General features: G+C 44.5%; 1 protein-coding gene across 2 annotated transcripts in view; it reads right to left on the bottom strand.

Moving 5' to 3' along the window:
• Positions 1 to 20,375, bottom strand: part of TRPC4AP (transient receptor potential cation channel subfamily C member 4 associated protein) — a 766,986-nt gene that overhangs the window by 143,358 nt on the left and 603,253 nt on the right. For both annotated transcript variants that reach the window (XM_078652243.1, XM_078652242.1), the window contains exon 16: positions 1,642 to 1,753. In XM_078652243.1, the coding sequence (XP_078508369.1) occupies positions 1,642 to 1,753 (112 nt within the window). The remainder of the gene's footprint in view (positions 1 to 1,641; positions 1,754 to 20,375) is intronic.

The raw sequence follows: 20,375 nt of genomic DNA, 5'->3' as shown, positions 1-20,375 counted from the left end.
TAGAGTTTAAAACCGGTCCTTTTTGTGGTTCACATTCCCTTGCACACTGGGAAATATCGAAGGTAAATGTCCCTGAGAGACAAGAGAAAGCTCCGGATCCGCATCTTGTGAGGCAGAAAGAAAGGAACTGGCGTCAGTGGTGGGTGTGGTGCCTATATAGGCTCTGCTCTGCATATTTCTGGCATGGAATGGCGTCAGTGCAGATTTGCACGGTGCCACCTACCTGTGAGCAGAAGTACTACAGATACATTTCCAGATCCAGTCTGACCCCAGGAGAATATTCAAAAGGTGTGGAATCTGTTGCTAGGAGTCTCCATCAGAACTGCAAATATAGCCATGAGACATTTTAGTCCATACCATAAGTATTGCATAATCTGCATATAAAAATAGGGGTAATGGAAAAATGACTGCAGTATGGTATATTTCATTTAAGCTGGTTCAGAGGCTTAGGTTACTTGTAAAACATTTGAACACTGGTGGGGTCAAAACACAGCTCAGATGCAAGCTTCTTAACCCTCAATTGTGTTGCATAGAGGAGAGTATTGTTGCAGTGATATAATTTGATGCAATCACAAAAATGAAGTTAGACCACCTTAGCAGAGACAGCTGGGTGGGTGGGTGGAAGGAATTCTCAAAATTAAGCTATGATATTCCTAGTACCTTCTTTTAAAAAGATGCAACCCCCCCCCCCCCCCACACACACACACACACACACACACACACACACACACCAGGCTATATTTTATCACTGATCTGCTCATCATTAAGGATACTCTTTCTCCCCAGACAAGTACAAATTTAATATGAACATTACAGGTTCAAACCGTGCTTTCACAAAGAGATTGGACCTTTGGAATTTTTCATTTTAGGTCTGACCTACAGAACCACACCAGAATACAGGAGGTGATTGGGAACGATTAGCACATTCTTGAATGTCTGACTCACATCCCGAACTGGATTCAACAAAAGCAGCTAAAAAATGGCTTCACCTAGATAGAAGGTCCTTTTGTTTGGTCAAGCAGATGCCATGACATTATTTCACTAACCAGCAACCACAGGTACCCCACACATACTTCGTAGATAAAGGGGTGCAATCTTGGTGTTTGATTCAACACAGACCCTACTGTTAAACCCAGGGGAACTGGCAATACAAATTGCAGATTTGTAACCCAATGCATTCCATCTTCTCTGCAGATCCTACTGATTCTTAGTGCTATACTAGCGTAACTACATCTAGACTGTCTCACTAATGCACAACATCAACGTGTAGCTCCCTGCTAACAAAATTAAACTTGGAAGAACCCGTAATTACACAGCCGACATTTTCTTTGCTGAAAATGTTCCGACACCATCCCCATGTTGAAATAAATCCACTAGCTCCTAATCAAGCACTGGGAAAAATCTCTTGCCAGACATGAATGCTAAACTCCCAAAGAAAACAGCAGCTAGGCCCAGAAAGGTTCAAACATTAAAAGGATGATCCCTTAATTGTCAAAAGCTAGATGCTCTGCAACGTGAGCTAAAACGTTTACCTTTAAACAAAACTCATGAAGATTGACTTGGAAATTGCATGCTTGAAAAGAAACTCTACCTTGTTATACACAAAATATTTTAAAATATAAACTTAAGAAACATTCTTACCTTTAATATCATCAGTCTGGCTCTCAAATCTATCCAGTGACAATGCAATACAGCGTACCAGCATGTTCGAGTCAACTAAGGAACTGTTTATTTGATTCAAGAAAATATTAAACTGAAACAAAAAGAAGCCATATGTAAACATTGATTTTAGGGCGTAGTCAACACTGATTATAATGTAAATGAATCAGAACATTTAACTACATCTAAAAAATAATCAGGTAGTTTAAATAAATGAGAAGAGATTCATTTAGTTAATGCTGCAAACAATAAGTTACTTAACTTCAGTAATGTTATTTCCAGTGATTACTCTACTCAATGATTGTTCATCGTGTGAATCTTCCCAGGCACCTGACTACATCCGAAAGATATTGCAAAAGGTCGTGTGTGCAGACAGGCACCACCATCAACCTCTCTATTGAATCTCAGTCGCACCTCTGGACATGAAGACATGGAGCCGCATAAAGCTGCCACCCCTATGTACTGACGGTAACGCGGAAGAAAGCAGAGTGTAGGTAACAGAACTGATCTTTCACTGACAGTTTGCAACAGCTACCTTGGGACCTTACTCATATTCAAAATCCCACTCCATGAATAGGGTACGTTGGCGGGTGGTGAGGAATCTGTGGTTAGATACAGTATCCACCAGAAAAAGTATTACCAAAGGCAACTAACATTCTTCTGAAGGTTAGTGCATACCGTAGAGTCCTCACCATGTAAATCAATATCGAAGAAATACCACCTACAAAGTGTTGGGTCTGGCGCATGGTGTTCACGCAAACAGCATTTGGTTAAAATACTGGCAGATGCTCATGTGGCTGCCCAGCAAATGGTCCTCTTCTCGACCACCTTTCCTTTCTTTGCTCCAGCGAACCCAATTAACAGCTGATCATCCACCGTAGTACTCCTTAGTCTTAGGCACGGCTGGGATCTAACCAGTGTATCCTCTCATTCTCTTTACAGGGATCTGGCGGAGAAAAGAATACAGGACATTTGATGACCTCCCCATGTGGAAATGTGACAACTACTTTCGTAAGAAATAAATATCACATCCCAAGTACTAGTTTGTCAGTGAAACTGCAGAATATGAAGGGCGAAACGACAAGCCCAGCAACATGCTTACACAGTGCGCTGAAATGATTCCAACGAAAACTGAGATTCCAAGGTCACAAGCCTCAGAGTACAGCAGTGAATATGCTCATAAGGAGCACCCTACCTTGCTGCTGGGAGAGCAGGGCCTCCCGAATGGGAAACTGAAGTAGAGGCAGATGCTCCGGGTCAGCAGTTCAGAGTATCAGACCTTCTTGACAATTAGGGACCACCAGAGTCAGCTGTGCTCAGAACCCACCTGACCTTCTTCAAAACCAGAGCGCTCAACAGCATAAGAGGAAATGCATATGAGGCAGGAGTCCCACCGAAGGCAGAAAACGCCGCTTATTGACTACTGAGGACAGTCTAAAGTGTAAAAGGATGGACAGTAAGTATGTTCGGAGGGAGCGCATATGTCTACCTAAAGCCTACCCCTCTGAATGAAGATACCCTGTGCCACTTTCGCCGACAGAGAGCAGACGCTGTGTGGAGTCAAGCTGCTGGGAGACCTGCAGGGCTGAGGAGTCGCGGAGCCGAGACGCTGTGACAGCCCCCACGAACCCCCCGTGCAGCCGTGCAGATTGCTCCAGCCTTGGCCCCCAGCCGTGCAGCCTGCGCCAGCCTTTGTCCCCAGCCCCTCCAGAGTGTGGGAAGCACAGGCAACGGGGCCAACGGGGCCGACCGGCTAACTACTGTCGGTCTCCAGCGGGACACTCTGGAAACTTCCGTCACTTTGACAAAGTTGTAGGGTCAGAAAGCTGCTCTTTCGTGAACTTGTGATTGTTGGATTTGGAGGCGGAGCGAGCAGGCGAGCAAGCAAGCAGGCGAGAGAGGTGGAGAGAGGTGATGCAGGAGCAAGCAGGCTCGATGCTACCGGACTACCAGCGGATCTACTAGGAGCTGCAGCTACTGCTACAGGAGCAGCTGCGGTCTGACAAAGGAGCAGGGGAGAGGCGCCCAAACTGGAAATCGGCAGCGGCTTCCCGCCCCCACGTTCTCCCATGACCTGTGGCTTTTGGCGGTTCTCGGCTGCAGGCGGGCAGAGCACAGCCAGGACTGGAGTTGTGGGGACCCGGAGCTGCAGGACTACAGTGGGCCAGACTTCAGCAAGCACCGTGAGTACGGTGAGCACCCGCAAGGCCGCCAGGAGAGGCACATGACTCTCTAACAGCGGTGGTGGTCGCAGGCACTGCTTATCTTGCTCGTCCTGTTCCAACCTTGCCATCACTGCGAGCTGTTTGACCGAACTAGCCGAACTAACTCTGATTTTCGAACTTGTCAACGCTCAGGCCGTCTGAGGACACAACGTTGAAACGTCATTAGAGCCGGCTCCAAGGAACTAAAAGACCACCATAGGACTCAAAGGGTTCCTAAAAAGTGCCAAATGAGCACCTGAAGAGCACAGTGTATGTGCCTCGCGCCCCCCCTCTCACTGTATCACTGAACCACAGAGCCTCCCAAGATCCCACGGGAGCAGCAGAGAGCACCAAAGCCCACCGCACGGGGGGCCTCCACTTGCGATTCATTACTCACTTGGGTTTACTGCTCACTGCGGGGTTGCTCAAGCGGTAATCACTGAACACTGAATACTGAGCTCTCGGTGCTCTCTGCACTCACTGCACTTATTCCAACCAATATACCCTCACTTCACACTGCCCATCGCATTTCAATCACCACAAGATTAGCAAACAGCAGAACTAATCTACCACAAGTAGATCAAAGCAGATCAGATAGCAAACCTATTTCACACACGCCTGTCCAGGCACCGGAACATCTGGAGAGCAATAGGTTCTGCCAAAAGACTGCAAGAGCTGTAGATCTGACAACTGATTCACGCCTTTAGCTTTTAGCCTTTAGTTACTAGGGGGACTCCAAGTGACTTAAGGCGAGCTCATGAGGTTGGGCAGATCTAGAGAGACCCTGGCATCAAAACCAAAGGCAAAAAAAGGGAAGAAACCAAACCCCAGCGCATAAACATCTTAGAGCCAACCCTTATTACAACGGAGCATGAATCGGTCGAGGCTCAGGGCACGGCAATAAAACTGCAAGCAACAAGCTCAAGCAGAAGCTCAAAAATTGTTACCAACCAAAAATATATACAAAATTCAATTTCTTAAAGGATGTGGGCTCAGCTATCTTTTCAAGCAATAAATCTTTGCAAGGCCTGCAAACCAACCAACTACCATTGCCACCATTGCTTCCAGTACCGACATCACCAATGCTAGAATCCATCACAAGCCCTTTACTCCCAGATAAACCTATGGAACAACAACACCAAGGCGAGACTTTGTATCACAGAAACAACGCCGTTTCCCATAGGACCCCGTACAATGGAGAGAAGCCCCACGAATCGGCCGATGACCCGCCATCACCTCCACAACAAACTGCAGGCAGCCCGTGTAGCAGCAAGAGGACTTCACTGGTAGAACACAAAGTGAATAAAACAGCCCCCACATCATCTCAACTAGATGGCAAACCAGGCAACGGGTCCACTGAAAGGGTTAAAGCCAAGCAGGAGCAGGAGCCCGGGGTTGAACCAAGGACAATAGTAGAGGAACAAATCAGGGAAACAAATCTCAGTCTGATGACGAGCACGCTAACTAGGAGCCACAGCACGCCGATCAAGACAACAGATCCAACAGCAAAAAGCCCTCTATCAGTCGCAGATCTGTACGGCTATGCCCAAGGAAGTGCACCTATCAACCTGGGAGGTCTGGAGGCAGGCTTTCAGGACCCAAGCCAGAAAGAAGATGGCAGGGCAATGGTGTCCTATCTTAATACACTCGAATGGGAGGACATGCTTGCTACCTACAACCCATACCAGAAGGCGCACCCCCATCAAAACTCCCCACAGGAGTCCCCCAGGGCTATAAACCTGGCGGCTCACAACACCAACAACAGCAAAAACAAGAAAGAACTCAGGAAAGATCAAAACTCTTGTACCTGGAATTCTCTCTTAAACACAATTCAACTAGCCGTCGAAGCCTTGCAATACCAATTAGAAAAGATGGAGCTACAATTAACACTTCTGAACACATTGGCAGTTTTCACAGCCGGCATCGATGAAAAGCTGGACACCCTGAACAGTCTGATAACGAGAGCACAAACAAACACCTATCTTAGCTGCAACTGCAACCAGGTAGTCGACAAACTAGCTACTCTGCCCTCAATGCTAACTGGTCTTATAAGTGATATAAAAAACTCAAATGCAAGAAACGTAACAAAAGATCTGGGCATTACCAAAATCGAAGAGGGACCAATTAGCAGGGAGAAACCCGGCAAAAGGTCAAAGGACAACCTTGATGACCACAACGAGGAAATAGCACCGATTGGGAAAGGGAATCCGCAAAAACTAAACGCTAAACAACGCCGCCAACAAAAAAGGAAAGGGCGTAATCAAAAACCACAAACGAACACAACAAAATACCATCTTCGCAGGCACACAGGAAAAACATACAACTAATGCAAGTAACGCAGGGGCAACACAATGGCTAAACCTGGTATCAAATACTTCTAATCAACAGCATAAACCAAACAGAAGAACAACAGATCATGATGAAATAAAGGTCCAAGATTCGCCAATAAGAGACAAAATCAAACAAAACGAAGAACAAAATATTGAAAAGCTGAAGACTAAACCGCCTCCAAAAATCGGCAGTGAAAAGATCAGCCAGGAGCATGACAACCGAGAACAAATGAGTGAACCAAGACTCCCAACCAACGATCCTCCAGGGCAAACACGCGGTCAGACGTGCAACCCAGAGGCATTAAGACAACTTGAAACTAAGCAAACAACTACTTCAGACCCCCACGCAGGAAATAAAAAAAGAACCAACGGCCGATCCACAAGCCCAGATCATGAGGAACCAACATGGGACACAGGAACTAGGAGTGTTCACACTACGATCAAACCAACGGGGAACTCACTGGTAAAATGGTTACATGACAAGGGGGCAGAACCAACACAAACTCCCTTAAAACACACAATAACAAGTCCAAACATAAAGATCTCCTCACCAGGTGGAGCAAGTAAACACCTGGATAACCAGGAAGCAAAACTACGCAATGGACCTACGGATATAACACACCGATCACCAGTGAAACAACAAAGACAAGGTAACAGCCGACAGTCAATCGAGGCCCTTTTACCCCGAATACACATCAAAAGGACAGCAGGACCTGCTCAACCGCGGTAACATCCTCAGACTAATGAAATCAATCCCAAAACTAGGGGGAATAAGTCCAAAGAACTTAGTCTCTGTAGAATTTTTACTAGGGGCTAATTCACACAGCTCGGAGGTAACCAAAACAACTTGGACTTCAAGCAACACTGCAGACTTGATCTTAGCTGAACAGGAGCTCCTCAAAAATTGGGGAATTAGGTTGGTCCCCTTTCAAAAACCAGCCTACCCTCTACCATTCCTGAGCAGGACGAGCCGAGTGCCAAAGATACATCAGGTTCATACTTTCAGTATACTCAGGGACGCACGGGGAAGCTCACCAAAAAGGAGCTTAAGCAGCCCTTGGGATCGACCGGAATTACGCCCAACGACAGCAGCAGAATCATACCAAGCTCATATTACGCCCTGAGGAGGACTGACGCTCCTTACAAAACAGAGCTGGTAGCGGGGTAAGGCCAACAACCCTAGGCATCTGCTCTTGGAATATAAACGGTCTAAGCACAAAAATGGATGACCCCGATTTTCAGCACTACATCTCCCTCTTTAACATAATAACGCTTCAAGAAACCTGGTTGAAGGCCCCAACGCACATCAAGAGCTACCCATGTTTTGCCACACCAGCCGCAAGGACTAGTAGATTCGGACATCACTCAGGAGGACTGGCCACCTATGTCTCCACTACAACAATAGCTTCAGCAACCCTTATGGACTCATTTTCAAACACGATATTAACAGTCAAAATAAGACTTGTCATTGAGACTAAAGAAGAGGTGGTATGCATAATCAACTCATACGTCCATCTAAAAAATAAAGCAAAAGACTCATCCAAAATTACCAAACAACTGGCTGAGTACGCTACCCAGATGGAAAATCCACTCTTCCTTCTGACAAGGGACCTAAATCAAGATCTATTTGGCTCATCAGAAGGAGAGAAAGCACTGGCCCTAAACAGAATTTATAATATACCATTGTAAAGCGATCCACCAGGCAGGAAAAAACACCGCAATAGCCATTTTCTTCACAACCTAGAACATCAAAATCTTCAGGCATTGAATGGAAGATTTTCGACAGATTCTCCTCCAGTAAAATCCTTTTACTCGACTACAATGAGTTCCATTCTGGACTACACTTTTGCAAGCCTTGCCCTCTTTCCATACATCTCGGGGTTCAGAATGGGAGATAAGGGCGACAGCGATCACCGCCCCCCAGGAATGCCATATAATATCAAATACGCCAAACTTAATCAGGCCAGACACAACTATGGGGCCGATCTACTCATTGAATCAAAAAAGGATCAAATGTACGCCAGTTAACTCTACCCCTCAAGAGTAGAAGCGGCACTCCAACTTTTCGATACTCAAAAATCAACTGCAGTCGGGTATATCACTTACTGGAATCACTTCACGGCTTCACTGCTAAAAAAACTTTCAGTCACTGTCAACCCAAAAGTCAATCCTCGCAAAGGGTGCAGCAAGAACAAACTAAAGAAGGAACAGAGAGCCCAACTAACGAAACTAAAAAGATCAGTAAACTTTACGCTACGGAAGCTGAGAATAGCCCCTAAAACCATCAGCCTACGAGCAGAGTTGAAACTCCATAGGGCAGTGCTCAAACAATCAAAATGGAACATCAAGAAAGATGGTGAAAATGAGCTCTGGGCCAAACTCCTTCATGATATAAACACCAACAACAGCGCCCGCTTGTGGCAAACAGTGAATGGGATCATGTGCCCGCAGTACCTGCAAGCAGAGGGGACAGAGTCTATGTCACTCGGGAGTTACCAGCAGGCACGAAAGACCAATGACCACAGATGACGGATGATGCAGGAGAGTTTACGGTGACCTTGTTGATGCAGCTGTGAAGACCAGGCGATGCTGTGGAAGACTAGGAGCTGTTCATTAGCTGTCCCACGTCGGAAGTCGAGAACCAGGGAGTCGGTGTCCGGCGGGATCACCAGCAGGCCTTGGCAGCAGCAACAGACGTGGAAAACGAAGAAAGTGCAATGTCGGGACCAGCAAGGTCCAAGGGACTCACCAAGTGCAGGAAAGTCAGAGTATGCCCTGAGCAAGCAGAGGAGCCCACTGAAGCCAAAGAAGACCCTCAAGAGGACCCACAGGCCAAAGGCACAGGAGTCGCAAGAGGACATCGAGCAGCTCACCAATATTGCAGGCCAATGGTGCAGAGGATGCGGTGAGGATGAAGACCTTGGTAGAAAGAGATGGCGGAGGCTGGGGATTCTTGTAGCCCGAAGACCACTGGAGGGCAAAGTCAACAAGCCTTGGCAATGGCAAGTCAACGCGGTGCACAGGGGTTCTGTTCCAGTGGTTCCTACAAGGAATACTGGCCTCAAACTTGGTGAGAAGACAGTGCAGGACTCAAGGGATTTGAAGAACCACCACATGTGTTGCTGAACCTTTCGGAGTACGTGGGAGCCCGGGAGCAGCAGACCAGTCAGCTTCGTTGCAGTGCTTGCAGATGCAGGTGTGTGACTCCTTCACTCCAAGGGAGATTACTGCGGGTGTCCTTGATGCCCACAGGCCTGGAGAAAAACCTGGATGAAGCACAGACTACACAGAAGGCTGGCAGGACAATAAGACCAGGAGCAGCAGAAGTCTTCCTTGATGCAGTCTCAGTTCCCAAAGCGAAGTCCAAAGTGCCCAGACGGTGGAGGTTGAAGTGTTCTCGGATCTGAATCTTGTCCCATGATGAACCTGAAGAGCCACCCAGAGGTAAGCCCTTAAATACCCTAAGGAAAAGGTTGGGGCGATTCAGGAGTCTTTCCAGAGGAGGGGCTGGACAGGGGGGAAGATACTCCAATGTCCTTTGTCCAGTTTCTCGCCAGAGCGGGAGCCAACAGCTCCCTTAACTGGTTTCAACTGGAGTATGCAAGAAGGGAACCAAATGTGCCCTTCAGAGAAGTCTGGTGGCGCTGGCAAGCGCCCCCACCCCAGCCAAATACACTAAGTCTTGTCTGGGAGGTGGTCACACCACCCTGTGACAGGTAACCTATTGTTCTACCTTCCCCTACCCGAGCCTGGCCTGAGCAGCAGGAGGGCAGAATCGGCTCTGTGGTCGGCAGCAGCACTAGCTTACTGTTCGACCCTGAAAGGCTGTTACCGGGAATACAGGGGAGCTCCCTAGGGGAGCCCCCCGGCACATAAGATCATACATTAAACACTGGAATTGGTGTTGGGGTAGGATTCCAACATGTTTGATACCAAACATAACCGGTTGCAGTGCAGCCAATATATAGTTAGACATCTCATAATTGACTTAATGTCCACAACAAGTATAACATGGTTGACTGCACTTACAAAGCCTGGAGAATTGACTCCTGGGTTTGTAGGGGGTGTCCTGCTCATGCAGGGCACCCTCACACTTATAACCTAGCACCCTGCCTTCAGGATTGAACGGCCTGCCTTAGTGGAGACCTATAGGTTTCAAGTGCAGTGACCTCAGATATAAGGCAACTTATACCTGTTGTGAGTGGTGCTAGCACCAGTGCACACAGGATGAAATGGCAGGCCTGTAGTCACAGTTTGAGTGGTCTCTCATGTGTGGCATAATACAAGCTGCAGCCCATGAGAGACACCTGGTGTACCTTAGTACCATATACAAGGGTCTTAGAAAGGTATACCAGTAGCCAATTAGGATGGTACCAAAGTACTTACCCTAGTACAATTTAGGGAGAAAGCACAGTGACTGAGGTCCTGGTTAGCAGGATCCCAGTCAGAAACAGCATAATACCAGGCAAAAAGTGGAGGTAACTATGCTAGAAGGATCCTACCTTCCTACAGTCATAACCATTAATAACCACACCAGTACGTACTTCCTCTGTTGAGTCTGCCCAGAACCACAAGGGCGCTAGCACAGTCTCACGACAATACATCTCCCCCCTTGTTAAATAAAAAGTACAAACAGTTACATTTTGTCAATAAGTTGTTGAGTAGGTCGCACTAATCAGCCAGATCGAGTGGCATGAAGTGGTCCAGATGCACTCTGTTCATGCACCAGTGGTACTGGTTCTGATGCTTGATCTGGACTGTCAGGCTGGATGGCCTGATTTGTAAGTGCAGGAGCTGACGATCGCAGAGGTAGGTGCTTAAAATGTGGCGAGTCCCGGGTGATGGAAGGTCCGGCATGATGGGCCGTCACTATGTATCCTTTGCATGTCCCAAACCTCAGAGGACCGACAGCAAACAGAGTCTCTGTTTTCTGCTTTCACTTCTGCTTGACCAGGACTAAACCACCTTCATGGAAGATTGTGTATTGGGCTCTCTGACACCGATCGGCGTAAGTCTTCATTTTACACTTTAGATAAGTGTCGGTGACATGAACCTTATCAGCAATCATGGAGCGGTCTACTGTCCATTGTGGCAGTTTGGTTGATGGCTTTCCCAAATAGCAAGGTGGAGGGACTTTAACCCGTAGTGGAGTGAGGAGTGAAACAAACACGGAGGGTTTGACACAGAGCTTGCTTTATTTCAAACCCCTCCATTGATGCTCGCTGAATAAACCTGTGGAGGGTAACCATGAATCGTTCCACAACACCATTTGTTTGGGGACACAGAGGTGTACACTTTTGATGCTTGATATTCATTCCAACTAGGAACTCTCTGAATTCTTTGCTGTTGAACAGCACACCATTGTCAGATTTAAGAATGGCGGGGATAACCCATGCTGCAAAGATGTTATCCAGCCGCTCAATGACCTATCATGGGTTGTTGATAACTCCTCTACCAACAGGAAACGTAAATACTCATTAATGACAACCATGAGATGATGTCAGTTTCCTAGGGGCCCAAAGAAATCAACTGCAACTTTTTCAGGCCAGTGTCAGTACGTCAGACATTGTCAATGGATGTTGAGTCACTTTGGGGTAAAGGCAGTTGCAAAGATGGCACTTCTTTAGTTCCTTCTTGACTCCCTAATCTAAGAGCAAGCGACTCAGTCTCTTGGGGCTCTTTTGGTAGCTACAATGTCTTTTGTGAGCTAGTTCAATGACCTGTTGTCTTAGGCTCTCAGGTATGACAATCCTCAAGCCTCTCAATACAAGAGCTTCCTTGGTCACGGACAGTTCATCTTGTACATTTGCTTTTTTTTAATTAGACAGTCAGCAAGAGGTCGAACACTCCTTTTTCAGGATTGAGTTGAAATGATGTCTTTAAGGATAAGCATTTTCTTGTCAGCATTGGTAGCAGTAATTATCTGTTCAATGGATAGGGCTGCTGGCGGACTGGACTTCACAATGAAGGTAATGTACTCCTCACCGATTTTGGATGTTGGACTGTGATGATTTACCAGTACTCATGAAAGGTAATTAGCAGGATTCTGCTCTTTACCCGAATTATGTACAAATGAATAGTCATACTCTTGCAGTCAAACTCCACCTCTCGCTGTGAGGGGGAATCTTGGCTTTTGGATTTACAAAAATGGTGAGCAGCACTTGATAGTCTGTTATGATAGTGAAACGTTTTCCGTATAGAAACACCTGACAATGTTTGCAAGCCCATACAATAGTCAGGCTCTCCTTCTCTGGCTGAGGATAGGTGCGATCTGTGTCAGACAAGGTTCGACTTGTATAGGCCACAGTGTGTCTCTGGGCATTCGAATGACCATCATTTTGAGCAAGGATTGCCCCCAGCCCCACTGGCTCGTATCTACTGTGGTCTTTGTCTCGAGTTTGGGGTCAAAGTAAACCATCTCGGCTGCATTCACAACTGCATGTTATGTTTTTTTGAAGCTTTGATCACATTCATCAGACCATTTGGATGGGACATTTTGTTTTGTCAGTTCTCTCAAAAGAGCACTCACAGTGGCAAAATCACAAATGTATCTTGAACAATAACTGGCCATGCCTAAAAAGGATCACAACATAGCGACATCTTATGGAGGGGAAGTAACCAAGAGTGCTTTCACTTTATCAGGGTCAGGAGTCATTCTAACATTAGAAAATGAGTCCAACAAATTTAAGTTTGGTCTTTTGAAACTCAAACTTTGATGCGTTCAGAGTGAGACCTGCATCGGCAAGTAACTGGTACACTTGTGTAAGAGCCTTGCCATGCTCCTTTCCATTGCTCCACATACCAGTATATCATCACTGTAGTTAAAAGCCTTTGTGACAGGCTGCATTATTTGATGGATAGCATCCTGAAATATCCCTGCAGCTGATAACACTCCAAAACGCAACCCTTTGTATCTGAACAAACCAACATGAGTCACAAAAGTAGTGATGTACTTGCAATTCTCTTCCAACTCGAGGTGATGGTATCCCTTGTTGTGGTCAAGACAGGAGAAGACTTTGGCGCCATTCAGCTGCATGATCATGCTATGTGTGGACCAGAATGTCTTTCTCCCTCCATCGCTATGTTTGCCTTGCGCATATCAACGCAGAAAAGCACTGCACCCTCACTGTCCTTTCTTGGCACCACCATTATGGACGACAATCAGCCTGCCTAGGCATGAAATAATGACAGAAACAGACTCACAACTTCAGATTGTGTGTGGAGATTGTAATTGAGAAATATCAGTTCTATGTTGGCAGTGGTAGCAAAACGGAGTAGGCAAGCCCTGAACTAAGCTCCTTGAAGTACATGAAATGCTGCTTGCACAGATACTGCTTTTATGTTTCAATGTTGCAGTGAATGACCCTTGACTCTGTAATGGTTTAGAAGCAACCCATGTGTATACTTTTGTGTTTGTGTGATGGGTTTTAGGTGTGGTGCAGGACATAGGCTGTTGAACTTTGACGGGAATGACGTTTATCGATGCACCCCTGTCTATAATAAAGAGTATGGGGCAATCGTTTATCTTTATTGTGAACTAGGGGCAATGTCCAAATTAATGCCAGTGCTCTGCCTGGTGGTTTGCTTTTATCATTTGTTCTTTCGTGCAAGCAGCCAAACCTACAGGTGCCTGTCGTTCATTGGTCGATGCCATCAGTGCACATCCATCTTCTTCACTGGCACTAGATGACGTTCACGAGCTTTTGTAGGATGAACTTGACAATCAACTTTATCTGGTTTCTACTTGCCATAACTGATGTTTCCTTTGGCTTTGTGGGTGTTGTGAGAATGCTTCTGGAACCTTCTGTCCATTTTCTCTTCTCGCTGTGATGTAATTAGCTTCTCTTTTGCTTTGCGATCCGTTAAGAAGTGGTTCTCTATACCGCAACCTTTGCATGTTTGTCCCATGGCTGGACATTTTCCTTTAGGTGGAAATTAAAACCCACATTGGAAACACAATTTGGATTTCTTTGTAGACATTGACTTGCTGAATCCACCTTGTGCTGCTTTTCATGATTAACGCGGATTCGTTTTTCTCTGTTCCAGCTTCTATGTCAGCGGGTAGCACTTTCTCTAAGCTGAGTTCCTCTCTCAACATGCGTCTTCTGAAAGAGTCAGAGAGATCCATCAATGATTTGGAGACATTTGGCCTCTTTCTCATTGAATTCACTAAACTTGCAGTGTTAGTTAAGTACATCAAGTCTTTCAACAATCTCATCCATCGTTTCACCTGCTTGCTGTCGTGCTTGATTGAAAATTTACCTTTCACAGTAGACATTCGGCATCGGATTGAACTTCGCTTCCAATGCATCCTTGAATGGATAGTATGATAAAGATTTTCTTATCTACTTCTTCTAGGGCAACTTTCACATCATCGAACATCTCAATCCATGCCATCTACCTGGCACCAATTGTAGTGTAGCTCCTATATTCCCAATAGGCTCTGCGCATTGGAATAACAAACGATAGTTTAGACGTAGGACTGAGGTCATCTAGGTCTCTACTGAATATGTTAGACTTAATTAGGTATGCCAGCTAGCTCAGAGGTCACTAGAAACTTTCTCGAATGAACAGGAAGGAGTTAACTTTCCTGATTAGACAAGAAGGGATTAGTTTCTGACAACCGCATGAACATGACAACTTTGCTCCCCCCAGAATAAGGAGTATATCTCCAGAGTCGCGTGAAAACAATAGATAGCTATTTCACTCAGTCAATCGTGCATGCTTAGTTTCACCAGAGTGCAGAGAAATAGAGAGACGGGCGTTTTCAATAAAAGTTGTTATTTATTGAGCAGTCCTCTTTCTCATGCAAGAGAAGTGAAATGCCACAATTGCAATACTTGTCATAAAGTAAAGTGCGTACAGTAACAGGAGTATTATGAAATAATACTGTAAAAGCATTGATATGGTTTCTGAGCCATATGATACTTAAAATGGATAAAATATATACATACATAAAATCATTGACTAAACGTGCTCAACTGGTGTTTCTAAAATACGCCTACCCCGGTGTACCTGACCTAAGCCTAATACGTGGGAAGGAGTAAGTAAGTTAACATAGTTTTGCCAAGAATCTGCATCAAGAATTCTCCACGGATCTAATCAGCTCTGTACCTTGTTTATAGAATGAAGGAGGTCTTGTATCTCTCTCTCAGGACTCGATCTCCCAGCAACCCGCAAGGGTGACTGGAAAAACTGGGGCTGGATTTCTCGGCAGGAGAAAAGACAGCGTCTCTCTCAGTGCGTCAATGGGAGGGTCGGCTTCCTTTGGCACTCGCATCAGCTGGGCGTCGGGCAAGTAGATAGCCGCTCTGCTCCAAACCACCGTGTGTTTGCTTAAGGCAAATGCTGGTATATTTATACCTGAAAGGTGCCGAGTTTGACGTAAGGTTGGACATAAGATGTCACTTAGAACTAACAGTTCTTTCTGGACTCCAGGAGTTCTTGCACAAATCAAAACAAAAGCAGGGGGAATTCCCGGGCTGCTGGAGGCTTGGTTTGTTTAGAGAACACGTTGTACTTTCTAGGAGTCTATGGGAGTAGCCTTGCCGTATTTGGACTGCATTGGCTATGACTATATATGGATATGATTCTTAAGCCTTTATAAGGATATGCTTTGTTATAACCACATAAGGGCATGAATCGGGAATATTTAATTAGGGTCCTAGATACATTCACAACACCCAATCCACGTATAATGTCCATCATTACTAAATACTAAGCAATACTAAACATATAACGATGCATGTGTTTTCCAACCCACCCCAAAATACATAATTTGCATTTGAAATGGTATATGGTATATACACGAAAATGAGTATTTATACTGTACGTTTTTCAAGCAGTGGTATCATTCAGATAATGCATATATAAATATCGGCGGAATGAATTTGCGAAAATTACGTTTATGAAATGGCTCTTAATACAGAAAAGAAAGTCAAGACCATTTCATCACATAGTTATACAATTCTGTACATGTGCTAGAGGCTTAAGTCAAAATATTGTCTCTAGAGTCTCTAAAAATGGAAGTTCTGTTCTCTAAGAATAGTTCTACTTTAACCCTTTAAGTGCTGCCGTCGGCCAACGGTCGTCACGGGCACTACCTCCCCAGTGCTGCGTGCGACCGTTGGACGTCCAGTTCAGCACTGGATAATGGACAGCGCAGCACTGGGGAGGTATGTTTACGAAGCTCCTAAGGTGTTAAGCAGAGTACCATGTGCCAGAAAAAAGGTAAATATTTTGGAAATGGAAAAAAATAATTTCGCTTTCAGGGGAAAAAATAGTTCCAATTGTTTTCAGTAGTGTTGTTTATCAAAAACTGAAGGCCGAATTCAGAGTTCAGGGAACGCTGTGTGCTCGTTGTTTTAAAAGTCATTCTCGTTGTTAGGAGAGAACATCATATCAGACAGGCTTGCAAAAAATTGGTTTACAACAGTAGGTGAAAGTTCGACCAAGTTCGAAAAAGCTGAAATAGTGCATGTGTGACAATCATTGCTATCATCGATGTCTGGATCAGCAATGCTCACAGAAGGTTGTACCTGTGTGGTGCTGTGTTCATCTCGTACTTCACCGCCACCTAATCGTAATGGTGAAGTCTCAACGAATGCCGTCATCAGAATAGGTAGCAGCTGGGGACAACACGTTGCACGAGCCGGTACCGAACCAAGCAAAGTATCGATATCCATAGGTACTGCTGATGGTAGTGTAAGACAGACGTCCAACACGCATTCTTCTCCGCATAGCAGACATCGAAGCACAGGTAAGATGCAATCTTGCCAGATTGGTCTGAATGAAAGAAACCAGGTAGTATTCAGATCTCTTAGCCGAGGACTTTAGTGATCCGTTCTCGGTAACGTATGGCCAGGATCGTTTCTTCCATCGTAGCCTGAGTTTTGTCTGTGGCTTGACTTGCCATATCGAAGCAGAAGTAACAAAAATAAAATTCCTGCTACGAGTCCCAAAAGAAGAGGCAGGCCGCCGAATACAGAATGCACAAAATTCGGGAAGATGCCCAGAACTGTTTCAAAGGGTGCTAACAGTCCCGAAAAAATGGTCTTAAATACTTGTGCGATGCCACTGGTATCAGACATGTTTAAGATTTGGCTTAACATTTCTACGAATTGCACAGGGCAATTTGTCGATAATAGGGTATGTATCTCTGCCGCTGTCCTTGCAACTTGCAGATCATACGTCTCTTTGGACGAGGTTAAAGGCACAGTTGTCTGTAAAAGAATAGACTTCATTCTGCTTAAAGTATCAATTTGAATAGAAGAGATATTCAGAGAAGGCCATATTGCTGCCTCCATGTCTGGTTTGCTGTTTGGATACAATACTTGCATACAGCAAATGACCCTGGCAGTAACAGTTACGAGATAGGCTTTTCCTGGCACCATGCCACAACAGCTGTAGTCACTTATTATAACACAGAAAGCTGTCTGAAAAAAGGCTCTATCTGTGTTGCAGGAGTTCCATGCAGGTGACATGAAAGGTTATTTGATGACCCTTCGCAGGCTCCATGCAAGTTAATACCTTGACACAGAAGTGTACCGCTTAGTGAATGGTTACAATTGTTGCCACTAAGAAATACTTCTTTTTTCCTTTCACTATAACATTTATGTGTATAAGGTAAATTCCAGGTTGACTTGATGTATCCTTTACCCAACCTTTCATACAGGCCTGCTGGTATATATTTTTTGCAATATTGATACTGAAAAGTTGTTATCGGAATTGTAATTGTTCCATGTATTATCCATTCAATGACAGGTCTCTCTGACATTGTCAATGGTAATCTCTCAAGTTTTTCAATGCTCAGAATCGTATAGTCTGCTCCTTTTTGTGCCAAACTGATTTGTTTATCAGTGAGGTTAAAGATAGAAAATAATGACGTTATGTTGATTAGACACCATGGCACGTGACCTGAACGCAAATTTTGTAACGTCCAGCCTAACTGTACAATAGAACGTAATTGGGACTGGCCATGTTGTAACATTAGCATATCCTGTTCTATTATATCAATAACAGATGATACAATGCTGTCCAGTGAATATATTCTGGATGTCCAGTGAATATATTCTGGAGGACAGAGTCGTTAACCCATTGTCCACTACAGAAAGTAATTTTACCAAATGTATACAATCAATTTCTCGTATTTTTTCTGCAGTTTCAATTTGCATTACTTTCCAAGCTTCGTTGTAAGCAGCGTATATACCGGCGTATATGAAACGATTTTTGACGCTGTTGCGAGGTCCCAATATGAAATCCCGCAAGTCAGCACCTTCTTTAAGTAAAGTCAAGTGTTGCTAACTTCTGGCAGTATGGATTTCTGTAGCCACTCAAGGCATAGTTTTCCTACACTATATATTGTAACTATCCCTGGATGTTGTCTCTGGGAATATCTTGGGTCTGACCTGTTCTGTTTGAACCCCTGTGTTTTGTTCAGGAACCTATCTTGACAGTTATTTGTGTCTGTGGGCCAGATCAACCATTTTTTCCAATAAGGATTTGTTCTGTTTTGGTGTAAAATGTGTGATACGTCTATCTCCACATCTGTAGTGCTTTTACTATCAGGTATGGGCTTTGGAATAGACGGTTTGTTTAAGTCTTTTATCTTGGCTAAGCCAAGACAGGTTGTTTGTTGAATGGTGTCATTCAGGAATATTATCTGCTCTGGGATCATGCAGGCTCTAAATAGTGATTCTAAACCTTGTACCTGCCAGTCTTTTGTACCCCAGATGGTTTTTGTCTCAATGTTGTTTTTGCAAAATTCAAAACCAAATGTAGACATTTTTTCATAAAATGTTTCAGAATAAATTTAGTATTTGTCAACATTGTTTTCATTCCTGTCTTATTTAACATTTTAAAATAAAACATTTCTGCATCACTGTTATTAAACCCTGAGAAGTATGTGAATTTCTCATAAAATGTTTTCGAACTGCCTTTTGGAGGTTTTGGACAATGTTCCCATTGGTTATAAGTAAAAACATTTCTAGGATTAGCAGATTTATGCAAATAGTGATGTCTATAACGATTATAGCAATACATTTCTTCATAGTTTGATGAACCCTGCAAATAGTTTGATGAACCCTGCAGAATATTGTTCTGTGAATTTAGCCGACATTTGTAAATCTGACATCATATTATTAATATTTTCAAAGTCCCAATCATCAGAGAAAGTACTTGGTGTCACAAAGTCACTTAACCCCTTCAGTGCTGCGCGAATTTCGCTGCAGTGCTGAAGGGTTTAAAACGCTATTGGCTCATGACGGAAATGTTCCGTCATCAGCACCGGAGCACCGACGCTGATGACGGAACCGTTCCGTCATGAGCATGCAAGGGGTTAAGGAAACCTTGAACTGGTGTGGATATTTCAAGAGCTCAATCGGGCCATAGATTTCGTAATCCGTTTTGTCCCATGCTACCCCACCGGGTATAGGATTGGCTGTGATGTTCACTGATGACAGTTCTCTTTTTTCGATGTGAGGGGATCTGTGAGGCTTTAGGACCAAGTTGATGTTCTGACTTGCTGAGTCCATTGTACTATATTTTCCTTCAATAAATGTTCCCAAACTTAAAACCAAGATGAGCCAAAGTAGGAGGAAAAGTACACCTAACACAATCCATAATTCAATCCATGGTGAAATCAGATATGTTTCTTTGAGTTGATGAAAAAGTTCAGTCATTTTTTCTTTGAAAGTTTTTGTTGCTGGCGTTTCTTCATGTTCACTTGGATCATCAGAAAAGTCATTGAAATTGATGAAGTAGCCAGATGCAGTTCTGTCAATTGTTGGAATTGCTTCCGGATTTTCTTTAGTCTTTGAATCTTCTTTTGTCACATTAGTATAGTCCGAGGCTACATCGTTGTAGACAGGTGTTTCTTGACGAACTGTTTCAATTTGGGTTTCAAGAGGCACAAGTCCCATGGCTTTGTTTCATAGTCCTTTTTTATTCACTGCAGGTTTATCAAAAGTGATGAGTCTTTCAGTTTGAACCTCTTGGATTGTAGCAAGATTTGGTCTGCTGCTATTTCTTGGGAGTCCACTGGGCCTACTACTTATTATTGGCCACATGATTGTGGTTTTACCAGGTCGATTGATACAACTCTGTTCTCCTTTTTACCAGCAAGGGGCGGTAGTACTACTGATCTTGTTCCGCTGACAGCTAAGACAGGTACTGCTTTTCTGTA

Source organism: Lissotriton helveticus, chromosome 7 (assembly GCF_964261635.1).
Source record: "Lissotriton helveticus chromosome 7, aLisHel1.1, whole genome shotgun sequence".
Classification (NCBI taxonomy): Eukaryota; Metazoa; Chordata; class Amphibia; order Caudata; family Salamandridae; genus Lissotriton; species Lissotriton helveticus.
The sequence above is the reverse complement of the archived record's forward strand: the minus strand, read 5'-3'. Positions and strand labels throughout refer to the sequence as shown.